At 35.7% G+C, this 15529-nt stretch overlaps 1 protein-coding gene across 1 annotated transcript in view; it reads right to left on the bottom strand.

Annotated features, from left to right (window-relative positions):
* NFXL1 (nuclear transcription factor, X-box binding like 1) overlaps positions 1–15529 on the bottom strand; it is a 50301-nt gene that overhangs the window by 28683 nt on the left and 6089 nt on the right. Inside the window, exons 5-15 of the mRNA XM_052780130.1 lie at positions 15093–15271; positions 14764–14925; positions 14560–14660; positions 13201–13315; positions 12740–12864; positions 11629–11751; positions 10127–10217; positions 7059–7179; positions 6256–6412; positions 5418–5509; positions 1900–1921 (exon numbers count right to left, since the gene is read on the bottom strand). Coding sequence (XP_052636090.1) covers positions 1900–1921; positions 5418–5509; positions 6256–6412; positions 7059–7179; positions 10127–10217; positions 11629–11751; positions 12740–12864; positions 13201–13315; positions 14560–14660; positions 14764–14925; positions 15093–15271 — 1288 coding nt within the window. The remainder of the gene's footprint in view (positions 1–1899; positions 1922–5417; positions 5510–6255; positions 6413–7058; positions 7180–10126; positions 10218–11628; positions 11752–12739; positions 12865–13200; positions 13316–14559; positions 14661–14763; positions 14926–15092; positions 15272–15529) is intronic.

Raw genomic sequence — 15529 nt, 5'->3', positions numbered from 1 at the left:
ATTAGTTTGAGGCGAGATTAATTGTTAAAAGCCAATGTGGCTGTAAAACACTGAGCAGACCTTACATGTTTTGGTTTTTCCTTTTAGAGATCTCAGAACAACATAGAAATGTACAATGCACATCAAATACACTGTAAACACCCTCTCACACACACATGAATAAATCATTCTGTTCCTTGACTGCTATCAAAATCTCAAATATTAGGACACTTCATTCCACTCCAGAAACTGCTAAACTTCAGCAGGAAGGAAGCACTGCACTCTGCTGGCTGAGAGAAAGAACGTTTAATCTAGAATATCATATAGCATCAATAAATATAAATAATTAAAGTTAGGTATAGACTCCCTGGGATTTTTCCTTATTTTCTATAGCAACCCATAAAGAAAACATGACCAAAGCCATTGACCAATTCTGCTAAGACTAGTATGCAACACAGAAGGGATTTTTTTTTTTTACTTATTCTGAAGTAAGTATTTATAAATATGTAGTAATTGGAACTGTTTTCTCTAATAAGAGCAGCCATACTGTCCTCTGTTATGGGGAGGGACATAAACTTCAGAACCATGTACATCTGAACAGTACTAAAACAATTGTCTAGAGCAAGTTATATATTGGGTCAATTGACCACAGCTTACATTTTGTTTATACATAAATTCATGAAAGTTAGGGTGAGATTTGATATGTCCTATCACAAAACATGTAATTGACTTGATAAAACATTGGCCAATACATCGTCAAGTTTTACAGCGGAAAACAAAAACAAACTCCAGCTGTTTCAATAAATAGGCACAGTTGTTCTTTTCATCCATTTTCACAGCATGTTTTTCTTCAGCAACTGACAAGCTGCAAAGTAGCTCTATGGAAGCTGTATTCACAGCTTGGTTGGATTAGTAAGTGTGCTGCACAAATGGACTGCAGATATATAAACATTGTTAACAACATTTGTAGATGTTGCCACCACATAATCAAGCCACCATTACAACATATACCAAAAGATTATTAAAGGGGGGGGGTGTGTGTGTCTTTAAATATTTAAAGTGTTTACTGTTTTCTAGAATTTTTTACTAGCTTACAATGAAACTAGGTTTGCTATATTATTGTTAGCTGCACTTTCATAGTGAATTTATACCAGACTTACTAGTAGACAAAACTATAACAGCAACAGTTTTTTTTAAAGATTAGTTTAGCAATCATCTTTTAAAATAGAGAAAAATGAGTTGACCTTAAATTTCATGACTTTTAGGAATGACTGTGAATAACGATGATAGTTATTTAGCTTCAAGCATCAATTAGATTTTCTTCTCACGTAATCCAAAATAGACAATGACTTCATCCAAAACTGGAGAAGGCTGTGCACCAAAAAGACAAGCTAATAAGTAACACTAAAGAAGTTTCCACTACATTGTCTGATTTCATCTGTGCATGCTCAGATCCAAGACACATGAGAATTTTCCTGTATGACACTATGTTCCTTGTGCTTTTAAAATAAACACAGCACTTTCTAGAAGAACTGAGGAAAGTCTGTGACAAGGAGAGAATAACAACTATAGAATGAGGGGGGAAAAAAAAACCAAACAGAAGAATATAATGAAAAAAGACACCCCCCCCCCCCCCCAAAATTTAAATACTATTTAAACAACTGCAAGAATACACAAATAGCTTCATAAATCATGAGTTCAAATTTTTGTCCAAGAATTCTAAAAAGTTAAGTAGTTATATATTCTTCAGAAAAGGAACTAAAATACCTTCTGATATGTAAGCCCTTGTGATACGGTACTTCATTGGCTTTAAAATATAAAAAAGCCATATAATATTTCTCTTTAGTACTTTTATTTTGCAGACTGACAAAGTGAAATATACTTCATATTCCACTTAAAAAGGCAGTTTCCATGACTCACCTCATGCTGCCCAAGACACTCCCTGTTAAAGACAGAAAAATCAGAGATTTAGAAAACATTTATTTCTTAAGGGACTTAAAAAAGTGACAGTATTTTTCACACAAAAACAATGCAACCTATTTTTAAAAAGTGCAAACTAAGAGAAAATCATCTATCTATGCAGATCAATGTCTTCTCTTTTTCAACAGTTGTTTGGATTGCTGTATTTTATGATGGCAATCCGCAACTCAGTGTTTCATGTCCAGATTAATTATAGCTGTATATGAAATAAATAATTTTTATTTTAGAAAATTACCTGAATTGCTTCCAAGTATCTTCTCCTTTGGCTCTACTAATATATCACTTCATAGTTTTCAGTTATTTCAGAGAACTATCTAGTCTACTCTTATTTTTACAATTCTATCTCTTTTAGAACGGTCTACCATTCCTAGGAAAGAAAAGCTGCACACTGATCAGAATTGTGAACGTATTAAATGGTGACTCATTCAAACACTGATCTCCTGAAAATTAAATCAAGCTTTTGCTCAATTTATTTTGAAAAGTATCTTTTTTTTTTTACCTCTGATTTCGTATGTCATCTGCTTCCCAAGTATTATTTTGATTTCTCTACTGAAACCTTACAAGGGACAGTAATGAAAACCTCCATTAATATTCAAGCTAAAATACCTGTAAATCAGTTCCTAAAAATTTCTAGAAGAGTATTTAAAAAATAGTATCCCTGATAACTTCTCTAACACAAAACAACTACCAATAGCTACAGGTGGTCTTTAGGACAGCACGATATTAACAAGAGCCATCAGTCTTTCACCTAGTATAAGCAGATGTAGCACAGAAGCCTGTTCTTCACTCTACACTGCTCAGTTATCTTATATCCAAGATAATCTTCCTATAAGCAGTTAATCTGGCTTCTAGAACCTCTGCATTCCATTGTAACATGCTTCTGTTCCACTGCAAGGGGAAACTGCTTAACCAGCCTGATTGCCTTCTGCCATGTAACTACTAAATCTGCAGATGAGAGGTTCCCCACAGCAACCCTGCATTCAAGTTGAGATGTAACGGTGCCAGATGAACTACTACATGCATGAAAAACCAGCAGGATCACTGGGCTTAAAGGGTAGTGGCTAGTTGTTTGTATCCTACTTGGACTCCAGGTACAGGTAGAATTCTTCAGCCTGGGACCTATCTTGTTAAATTCTTTTTTCCCCAGTAACTTGGAAGAGACAAAATGCACTAATTTTGCAGACAATGCTAAAGGATAGGGCGGTCAATACATTCAAGGGCAGGGATGCCATTCAGACGGATCTAGACAGGTTGGAGGAATAGGCCGAGAGGAAATTCAGGAAATGCAGGGACAAAGAAAGACCTGCATCTGGAACTGACTAAGTCCCAGCAACACTGCAGGCTGGGGATATAATAGTAGTCTTTCAGCATTAAGGGAAAGTTACCAAGAAGATGAAGCCAGGCTCCTTAGTGAGGTTCATAGCAGAGAGGCAAGAGACAACAATCATACTCTTAAACAAGGAAGGTTCTGACTGGATACACAGTGGAGGAAAAAAAAAAAATTTAAAAATCAGTATAAGAATAATTGAGCACTGAAAGAGGTTGTCCAGAAAGGCTGCAGATTCAATGTATTTGGGGGTTTTCAAGGTCCAGCTGGACAAATCTGGAACAAATTGGTCTGAATTCAGTTTTGATCTGCTTTTAGCAGGAGGTTGGACTAGATGACCCCACCCCAAGGTACCTTCCAGCCTCAATGGTTCTGCGAAATTAATAGAGCAAATAATTTTCCAGAAACTCCCTTTTAACTATTTACAGAAACAGATACCAAATACATTCCATTCCAAATCTCTGACTGCTCATGTTCAAAAGACATCAAATTATTAAAAACAACATCAAAAAGTATTGCAAAACCTCAGTGGTGAAGGATGGAATCCCCACTAACATCCATCCACACAGAATAGGATTATTTAAACTATTCTCCATTATCATATTTGTTCAAATGCCACCATTCTAGCAATGATTCTAAAAGCCCTGCTAATGATCTAAGAAGGTGTCAGATATATTGCTTTGTAGCAACACATTATAATTATGGTTTTGTTTACTATTATTATTTTGTTAATTCAGGAAACTTCTCTCGTATCACTTTCATTTAAAAAAAAAAGGGGGGGGGGGACACAACATTACAGTTGCAAAGATCGATCAAGAATTAGGATATTCCAGAATTAATGTGATCTAATGCTAATAAAAGCTTAATTTGCCCCAAGTGCTATGAAATGTAACAATGCTTCCTCTAGTTAGAAAATTAAGTACAACTTTTGCAGTATGGTTTCCTTCTCACTTAGCAGACTTACCTCCTCAGAGGAGGATTCTTCAGACTAAAAGGAGGTGATTTTGAGGTTGGAATTCAGAGGAACTAGATGTGCCCTACACAATGCATGATATTACACAATGCTGAATACCTACATGAGACAGTTTCTACAGGCATCTACCCAAACACTGAAACCAGACTCTTCATAACTAGACATTTTTCACCTTTTGGGAGTCTGGCTTTGAACTTCGAGTTCAAAACCCAAGTATCAGAAGTATGAGTGTTGACAGTTTTGAACAGAAGTACAACCTATCACAGTACAATCCTCAAGAAATTAAGTTCTAAACATATCTACATAGGCAGTTAAATGGATGTTTTTGATCACCTTCCTCTGTCTACTTCTCACTTCATAAAATGAGGACATAATATTCCCTCATTAAAGAGGGATGTTTAAAAAAACAAATAGGCAGTAATGCCTGTGAAGTATGCAGGGTTTAAAACAGTAAGAGACTACAACACCAAACCAGACCAAAACCACACGTATTTCCTTTTTCAGATAAAAGTTGAATTCTGAGTCCTTACACCACAATGTAAACGGAAGTTCTATCAAATTGGAAAAGAATGGTGAAAAAAGTCATCATCATCATATCTTCCTTTATAACCAAAGCATCATCACAGAAATAGTTGATTGGGCTCTACTCAAGGAGCAGAACCTTCTGGACAAGTCAAAAATAGAAAGGAGACAAGCGGATGGGATGAAGGGCATCCACCTGCCATTCATGAGCACGTAATAACTGAACAACTGAGAAATAAAATAGCAATTCATTACACAGAAAATTACGATCCCATAAACCAAACAAGACAGAAACTATATGGAAAAAGTTGTATGTTACTGAAGACTATCCCATTACAATGGCTGACCCTGCAATTTTCATATTTTTCTTTTAAGGTAGCATTGCGCACAATATGTATTAGAAACAACCAATCTTTACTAACGCTATCAGTCCTTTCATACAGTGAGCACACACTACAAAAATGTCTATTAAACAATAACCAATGCTCCCAGTTTTATAAGAATGGTCTTCACATAGGCTCTTCGAATCTGAAGAGAATATGGTTAATTTTATGTCCATCTCTAAAACAGTAGAAAGAAAAAAATCTCTTTCCATAACAAAACTTTCTTCTATTTGTTTGCTTTTTGAATACTTACACTGGTATAGGAACCTCACAGGGAGGGCACGGTAATGCAGTTTGAATAAAAGCTGGCTCAGATGGCTGTTCCCAGGGACCTGCAGACTGATGCTGAGCAAAAGACAACACTAGTTGAATACAAAACACAACTGGAACTATCTGCTTGACCATAAATAAACATATCATCTAAAGAGATCCCAGTGCTAACAAATCCACTTTCTAGTAACTAACTTTTTACTAATGGAAATCTCAATACCCCCTACACACAAAAAATTACAATTTCATCCTTAGCATGGTTAGGGATAGGAAAATGAAAGCCTGTGGCCCTACTGTTAAAAATCAAGCACAAAGCCAAACAAAAAACCCAGCAAAACAATTCTAAGCATTTAATAGAGGTAAAAATATAAAAATATTTCAATTACTAAACAAGTTGAACTATCATCATGCTATGCATGCATCATGTTTAAAGATGCCAAACAATTTCTCACTTCTGACTTGTGCAAATTTTGAGGGTAAATATCAGAGTTAAAATTTATTTTTTGCTCTTACGTTAAAAGTATTGCTTACATTTGAAATTAAACATTTGTAATACAACTCTAACAAAAATCTCGTAATTTCTTGAGTAATTATAACTGCTGAAAACTGCACATTCAATTATATATATATTACAAAATTAATTAGATTGCAAAAAAGGAGCTAGAACCACTTAGTTTCTCAGTTAAGCAGTATGCAGATCTCTGTGCTTGATTATTTATTTACTCTGAACTCCAAAAGCCTCCAACACAAGATTAAGGTCAAACAACTGTTGCTTGTTCTTTAGAACACAAATAACACACCAGTTTTCACTATTTACTTACTAAGCCAGTTTGCTTCACAAGTGCTTCATCGTGGCAGGAAACAGGACACAAATGACCACATGTTAATGTTTTCTGGCAGGACTGACGACACGGAGGACACCGACCAAAGTGACAATAGTGTTTCTCTTGCGTAGGGTGGTGACAAGTAGGTGGTCGACTGAAGTAAAATCCAAGAATGAATCAATATGACAGCAAGAAATATGAAGTTAGTATCACTGGACAATTATGCTCAAAAGACAAAGAATTGAGACGAACAAGTTATTTTTTTTTAAATGAGTTTACTTCTCACCTTCAGCAGTGGTTAACACTACAGTAAAATTATACAGAAGTTCTAAATTAAATTAAAATCGAAGTTGGGTTTGCATGTTCAAACAGCTTTTTCAATCCTAATTTTATTGTACGCTAAGTAATCTTGCTACACCCCAGCAGAAAATACTCTCCTTTTTCCTTTGGCTAGTCAAGTTTTCTAGGTAAACTGCCTTATGGAGGTTACTTCAAAATGTACCAGAGATGACTTGAAGAAGTGAATGGGACTATAGAATTAGAAGTGCTCGGTGGGACAGAACCTCCCCCTTGACAGCAGCAAGCTGCTCATGAAACCACAGCATCAAAGAGGTGTCTGATAGGAAGGATTATTGCTAATCTCCATCTGCACAGTCAAGAATACAGAAGACTGAGAAGTAATATCTGTAATCATATTAAAGGAATAATTTTTGCCTTTTAAAGTTATATTTTACTACTTTCTTTAAGGACACCTTAAACTCCACTGAAGAACTAGAAACACACACACTTTCTATACTGACCTGCACAGCTGTTTGCATTTGGGAGGTTTGATGGTGCGCTCTCTGCCACAGGGCACTTTAATGACAGTTTTTCCACAATTGCATTTCACATCTACAGTCTCTGGACATGGATTACAACTACCTAAAAATAAATGTATTAACAATATGATAATCTGAATAAGCTACTGATTATAAAAAATGGTAATTAATTAACTCTGAATATGCACGTGGTATAATTGTCCTATTCTATTTGATCTAAATAATAGATGGCTGTCAATTTTTTATTTCTGCTTAGTTTCAAATCCCTCTTGGGAAAGAGAATTTCACCATTCTTAAAGAATAGTAGTAATAATACTGATTATTCTACAGTTGGTAACTGCTATCAAGTTAGAAACGATCCCTCTCTCACATTTTAAAAAGAAGTCAGAATTATTAAAGTCCAGTCATTTGGATCACATACTTAAATTTGCTATTTACATTTCAGTCTTACATACATATGAAGACATGTCATCTTTCATCTATATTCAAAAGATAAAAAAAAGGCATTGAAAAACTGGTACAATAAAGTTTTGCAGATTTTGTATGATATTAAAGAAGTGTTCAGCCTATGTATAACTAGTGCTTTTTTGAAAAGATCCTCCTCCTTTTTAAAGTTACTCATGCTACTAACTTGATATATTTTTAAAAAGAGATCTGTAAAATATCTGGTTTAATTTATAGCTCTCCCACACTATTTCTTCATCAAGTGCCAACTGCTAAGTTTTACTATTGAGTAATTAACAGTAAGAATATGCATCTTTTAAAAAAAGCAAATTTAGACGTGGGATTTTGGCTTACTAACCATGTTGCATTCTGAAACTTTAAAGCAAGCAATACTTTGAAAGCATTATTGACAGCACAACTTTTTAAGCAATTCTGACTTGTTAGCAGGATCTAAGTAGCAACACTTCCAGAAGCAGATCTCTCAATGACAAAAGGCTGCTGAAGAAAAAAGGATGGAAGTATACAGTCTTTATACTGCAAAAGTAAATTAAATTATAATATATTATCAGCACACATAAACAGCTACTTTTACAAAATAAACTGAAGGTCTAAAGCTATGCTGCCCAGAGTGGCTAATATGCATACACTTTACTTAGAATATTCTATCAACGAAGACAACTGCCTACATTCTCAAAAAGATGGAAGGGCAGAGATCGCATATAAGCCTGAAGTTAAGGTCAGAGCATACTTTCTCAAATCAAGTGTTATAACGTATTACAGTAGGAAACAAAATATTTCTATTCCCTGGCAACACCTAAATTTCACCAAGGGAAAAAAGATACATAAAAATCAAACCTCAAACAGAATAATCTACCTTTTTTCAGGGACCCCTGCTAAAGGCCAAATGCTTATTATCAGCAATCTCTAATAACTCTGAGATCAGGTACCTTTTAAAGGACCTGTTCTGGCAAGTTATCTTCTAGGAGGCATACTATTTCCTTTAAAATGAGTGTTCACTGAGATCTGGCAACTCATTGCAAAATTAACCTGACCTGGTACTATGTACTAAAAATAAAATAAGTAACCATAACTTTCAGCAGCTATTAAAATATTAGCATATAAGGAGAAACACATGAATAGAAATATTTTGAAGTCAAAATCATTGCGTTTATTAGGAGAATTTTCAAACATTCTGAAAAGACATTACAAATTGTACTAGACTAATTTGTTAAAGCACACAAGTTATTTTATTTTCTAAATTTATCATCTGATCGCTATTAGCTTTATTAGATACAACTTTTGGCAAGAGTTAGCACTTAAATATTGACAATTGTACTGTTTTGACAAATTACATACACTTTAAAGTGTATATATTTGATATTTACATTCTCAAAGTTCACTTTTGTTTTCTTATAGGCACTGCTTTATTATTTTTATACTGCTGTTAGTTATTAGAAATCATTGTCACTTTTAGCCAGGCTATAAGATGCAAGCAGTATCAAATATAAATTCAATGTAAAGTTTATCCTATAATGCAGCATTAGCTCCTTAGTTTTCCAACCAGAATTTTATTCTATGATTTAGTTATCAGTGTGCAATGTTACCAGTTTTCTACTAACAGTAAAAAAAAAAAAAAAAAAAAAAAAAGGCATTTCCAGGATTTCAGAGGGGCACAGGGGAAGAAGAAGGACGGGGAAGAAAAGAAGGGGCACAGTTAGAGAAAACACAAACCACTACTTTGCGGTGACAGATTTAATAGCAGGTTAACGGGGTCACCTACCACATTTACCTGTCCTGTTCTCTTAAGAATCACTGCCTCAAAAGCAAGATTGGCTGAACAAGTTGTGAAACATTTCCTGAGTTGTTGCAATTTATAGTCCAGAATACTAAAAGAAACTACATAGGCTACTCAGCTGCTGTTTCAGCAGGGTAGCAGCTTCTGTGGGTAAAAATGCTGAGAGGGCAGCCACTTTTTCAGTCATTCCAATTTAATCCCCTACCAGGCGAATGTCAAAGCAATTGGCCAGGATAAAAGCTGCCAGGTTTGGGCTGTTTTCAGCATCTTTTTAACTAAGGTCACTGGATGCAGAAGTAAACATTTTTGTTATCCTTCATATAGTCAGTAACAAGTTCTTATTTTATCTTTTACCAGTAAGATACCAATATACATTCAAATTCCATCAACTTTTTTTTTTTAAGCCCACTTGTATCACACATTGTATTCTAGGATTTTTAAAAACCATCTAGACTCAACCAGCACAGTCATTTCTATATGTAATTAGACTTCATTATGCATATTCAAGTGAATAGAATTGTTTGGGAAAAAAAGTCAAGCTACGGATTTTGAATTAAGCAGCTGGAAAGGGGACAGAGCATTTTCGGAGGAACAATGCTAAGCAAAATTACCAGGTAAAAACTCAGGTCGTCATTATGTAAGTCCTTAAGCACTAACCAGCACTAAAAACCTTTCAAACACACTGCCCCCACAAAAAGCCTACATGCAACAAGGGAGAGAATTCATTAAGCACCACACAGTCATGCAAGCACAAAGTTTGGCAAAAATAAACAATATTCCATCACTATGGGGATCCTTCACCTATTCTTACCTCTGTGGCAGCCTGAGGGACATTTGTGATTTCTGCAGCCTAGAGTCCGCCCACAGACCTGATCACAAGGTGGACAGTTTCCAGAACAGCACTATTAAAAGAAAAATATAATCTATATAACTGAAAACATAGACATTTCTGGTATAAATTTGCCCTCTTAGACTCTCTTTTTTTCAATACTTCTTAAAAAAAAATTTCATGCAATTTAGTCAAATTTCCTCAAATTCATGCCAGGTATAGAAAGGAGGCCAACTGTAAAGTTGTTTTAAAAAATTCAAATTATAAAATAACAAGAAAATACACATTTGAAAGCATCATTTCAACACGCTAAAAAGGCAGAGGGCTTCCAAAAAGCATAAGAACATTTGAAAAGTTCAAATTCTTATAATATTTTAATCCAAAATAATTTCAGAAGACTACATGTAGGATATGTTTGCCCCATTACTCTGCAATTTCTTCCACTTTTATACTACATCGTCCCTGGCACAAAAATGTTGCTAACCATTTTTTTTTTTAAACACCTTTTACCTTTTTTTAAACACCTTTTACCTTTGTAGTAAAGGTCAGGTAACTTTAGGATCAGTCATTTACTTTCTGTTCTTATATAAAGTAGTAATGTGGAAGAATCAGAACACATCACACCACCACCACATTCGTGGATGCCAGGTCAGGAGAGAACCCCATCTTTTCTATTAACTTGAAAGGTACCCTCCTTCCAAACTGTATAAAGAAGGATGGCAATTAGGAAGAGAAACCCGGATTTTTTAGCATAAATTAAAGATGTCAAGATTGCAGTAACTTGTTGTTCCATCTTTTCACATAAAGTAAATTCACAATAATAATACTCAAAAATACCTAAGAATTAAACTGTATTTTTTCATGCCTCCTTGGGGTAAGAAGTCCAACTTTCGTAATGTCTTAATTCACACATAGCAGGCAACTTTCAGGCCTTCTCGAATCAATAAACTGAAAAGATAGGTCTGAGCTATCAATCATTCCTTTGACTTCAAATGAGAAGGGAAACAAAACTCAAATTCCCAACTGCCAGACCACTGCTGCTTGCAGTGATGCATATTAGAAGGTGGGGTGGAATGCTGCATTGTCAAAAATAAGAGTATGTCCCTTACAAAGTTATGAGAGATTCCCAGTTATTCCTACAAAGTAAGGAAATAAATGGATTTAACTACCCCACAATGCATAAAGCATCAGTAACTACTCAAGTATCTGAAAGCAAAACTGCCTTCTGGAACTGGAAAGTTGTCAAAATCCCCTCCTAGTTTTTAAGGCCACTGAGTTTTTCTTGGTGACATGCATTCAGAGAATTGTGGTACACTGCAAACTAATTTGAATGACAATGAAGAAAACTTCTTTTTCTATACAATAACATGAGGTGGAACAACAGACTGATGTGATTTATATATAATATAAAATATTATATCTAAATTTAAAAAAAAATGTTATCTGAACAATACATTTGAGAAAGATCATCTCTGGACACTTACCTTTCTCCTACATTGGTGCTTTTGGCAATCACGAATTTTAGTACACTTTGTTTCACACAGATATGGCTTATGACATGGCATGCGTTTAGTGTGCTTTCCACAGCGACACTGTTTTTCAACTTCCTGGGCAGCAAGACAGGGGACAAAAAAGCAGGGTATTTTTAATTAAAAAAAAAAAAAAAAAAAAAAGAGATTGGTAAATAAAATGTTCTACTACTAGCTGCAAAGAAAAGTTCAGGGGAGAGTAACACTACTGTGCTCTATCACAACAGGAAGCATATCACACGCTCTGAGCAGATTACCTATCCGTGCAATAACTACTTGGTAACCTTGGGTCTGTATTGCAAACACTGTGCTCTAGATTGCACCTCACTGCAGCCTTGGTCTCACCAAGAGGGAAGCCACTTCAAGGGAATCACTGAAGTGTGTAGTGCAAGATGTGAAGCGTAAATGCAAAACAAATTCATACAAAAAAGTACCTCTCCTGCATAGTAAACTAGATTCATCCATCGTGTATACAGATAATTTAAGAAGTAGGTGAGCAGGTTTATCTGACCTTCATCCCAGCTATCGTGGGCTAACTACTTTCACCATAGACTTCATAGACAAAGCTGGTTCAGGAAGAGACAACTGAGAGCAGACAGAGCAACAGCTTTATAGGCCAGACCACAGAAGGTCCATAGATATTTACAGCAGAGCAAAATATTATTTTCTTACTAACAAGGAAATAATGTTATGTTACAGCACCTTCCATTTCACTAATGAAGAAATAGTGTAATAAGACAGAGCAGCAAGGAAGCTAGAAGGGCTGGGGAAAAAATTAAGTGTCTTTTAGGGCATAATTAATTTAAAAAAACCCAAACAAAAAAACCCAAGCCAAAACAATAAAACCCTCATCCATGCCTCAATTCAGATACATAATGTTAAACTACTAATTCAGAATGGTGTTGGGGCAGAGGAATAGGGAAAAAAATGGGTTGCTTTTAATGAACAGAAAGTCATAGATTTTGAGATAGATACGACTTCATTTTCCTTGGGAGACTTGCACTGTTCCAGGCATATAGTGTTTAAAAACCCTAACAAAACGTGAACCTCCTACAGTAAGACTAACCTGTCTGCATATTTCACAGGGACCTCGATGACAGCGCTGTGAACATTTATGGATGCCACATTCCAGAACTTTGTCACAACTATCACCACAGGTAGGCACATCTTCTGTACAAGGCAATGTAAACTCTAGATGAAGAGAGAGAAGTACAAGCAAACGTTTAAAAAAAAAGCCAAAATATTTAGAAAAAAATGCATTGTGTAATATGAGTTCAAATGCCAATTCTCTCTCATTTTTTTTAAAAGCTTTTCTAGAATTACTCAATTATTCATATTGCCAATTAAACCCCTGGTACTAAATAAAGCTTTGAAAGATTAAGCAAAAAAGTTAACATAAGCTGTCACAGTTCACTGTTTGTAAGAACTTTTTATGGACCCTGCCCTGCAGAATTAACCTAAACTACTGACTGTCAAAGACAGGATGACTTTTCTTTTTTAATTTGTCTAAAAAAAAAAAAAGCTTACTTGATTTTTCACATGGACAGGACCTTTTCCCAGAACGAGGACAGTCTCCACAGGGACCAGCATGACAAATTTGTTCACATGTGTGATTACCACAAGGCAAACGTTTCCCACACACCTCGGAAAGTCAGAGAAACCAAGTGAATGCAATGTCATGGAACTACATACCAAGACAAAGCAACCCAAGGGGACAAACCAGGGGTGACAGACATCTGGATGGAATTTAACTTTTTCTGAATTTTGTTAACAAATCTTATATTTGCTGAGTTTGCCAAATAAAACTGATCACCCCTGCAGTGATCCTGACTGGAAGACCACTGTATACTGAGGAGTTAGTGGTTCACATAACAGTTTACCTGAGTAGCCCCAGGCCTGTGCTGTGCCGCACATACAGCTTGGCGGCCTTCAGGCCTGTGTTGTGCTGCACATATCCCTTGGCCACAGGATAAACTTATTGTAGCAGAGGAGATTGGAGGCAGCTCCCACTTGGTACCAGTGATTATGCCACCTGCATGTCCTTGCCTTTATCTAAAAGTGCAGCAAGAAGTTCTCATCTGAACATCCTTTCTGTCTGACAGTAGAAATGATTAACAGAGCTGCTTTCTTGTAACAAAATCCTACAATAGTTTCAGTGACCAAAATGGGGTAACCCTTTCTACAGATGGGGTCTGCACTGCCTGTGGATCAGAGGGTCATTCAATGCTGCACAGCTTGGGGTTCCCAACATCTAAAGGGCCATACTATTATTTATATTATACTCCCTTTCTCTATAGTGTTAGCTGAAATAAATCACATTTTAACTGATACTTTACAGAGGCTGAGTGCCTTTCTTACTGGGATTGTAATGACCAAGGACCTCCTGGTGCAACCTCCCACTGCCACTTAAGGTTTTTTTATTCTTTTTATTTTTTACAGTCTGTCAATCCATAGCCTTGGTCCTAAGAATGAGCTGCAAATATACTTCAAAGAATGAATCACAAATCTTTCATTCTGTTACAGTCACTAGAAGTAAATAAGTATGAAACTCTTATCTACTAAGGTGTGGTTTCATGCTTATTTTTAAAGAGAGCAGCTGAAATTTCAACCTCAAGTACAAGAAAACAGAATATACAAGGTCAAATTCACTGCTAGCTTAACCCTAGCACATTTCCAGAACAATGACATTTTAACTACTGTCAAAAATGAACTGGGCCACCAAGTAGATCCATTCTCAAACACTGCTGCTTACATTTTTGATTGCACTTTCAAAACCTAAAAAATAAAATTATTTTCTTAATGAATGAGTTTTTCCAATCCTTAATACACTGAGTAATCTAATTTATAAAAATGAGAAATAAGCTAAAAAGGACAGCTTCGACATACCTGATCACACTGCCACTGAGGACTTGCACAAAGTCTTTCTGCTGTCTGTCTTCCACAGATGCACCGTTGTTTACTGACTCGTGGACAAGGCTGACAATCTCCTGTATGTAATTGTGAGTGACATTGAAAGTAGGAATTGCAAAAGAATGATGTATCTTAACAATTAAACAACTACTCCTCTGAAGTTTAAGAAGGCAGGTCTACCTGCATGACAGGAATTCTCACAAGTGTGTTGTCCACATAGCAACGTTCGTCCACATGGCAGGTGACATGACCATTCCTTGGCACTGCACCTTCGGGGCACTGGTTTAGCTTTCTTACAGTGACAGGTTGTTGTGACCATCTTTGGGCAAGGTGGACAGGGTCCTAAGTACAGAAAAAAGAATACCTTACTAATGGCCATTCAGCAAATGCAGCCTTGACTACATCTGGTTTACTCTGAGAATTTTAAATATAGTTAGCAGATTTTAAGTAAAACTGTGTAACAGCTACACAAATACAGGTCACACAACCAAGAGACACAATGGATTTACCTGGATGACAAAGCAGCAGGCATTTATGACCACAAGAAGGTTTGAATTCCCTTTCACATATCTGACCACAGGAGTGAGGTACCAGCCATGGGTCCACTGTTGGATTCTCCACTTTTCCACAGTAACAGTAATACCTACTGGGAGTTTCAGACCGTTTGTATTCAAACCTACATTTTGGACTACAACAAGGGAAAAAGGGAGTGAAAAGAAAAGCAATATTTTGAAGAATTTTTTTAAAAAGAAAAGCCACTTTTATCATTTGAGTTTCACAAGATTGTTACCATGCTACCAATTAACATTTTTATAACTACTGTAACCAATAACAACATAATTAAATTTATAATATACAATAAAGGTCTTGCTATATGTCAAATTTTACAATAAATTCATTAGAATGTCTAAGGGATTGTTCTATCACTGCAATCCTTTTTCTCTAA

The sequence above is a fragment of the Harpia harpyja genome, chromosome 2, assembly GCF_026419915.1.
Source record: "Harpia harpyja isolate bHarHar1 chromosome 2, bHarHar1 primary haplotype, whole genome shotgun sequence".
Classification (NCBI taxonomy): Eukaryota; Metazoa; Chordata; class Aves; order Accipitriformes; family Accipitridae; genus Harpia; species Harpia harpyja.
This window is presented reverse-complemented; position numbering and strand designations above follow the sequence as displayed.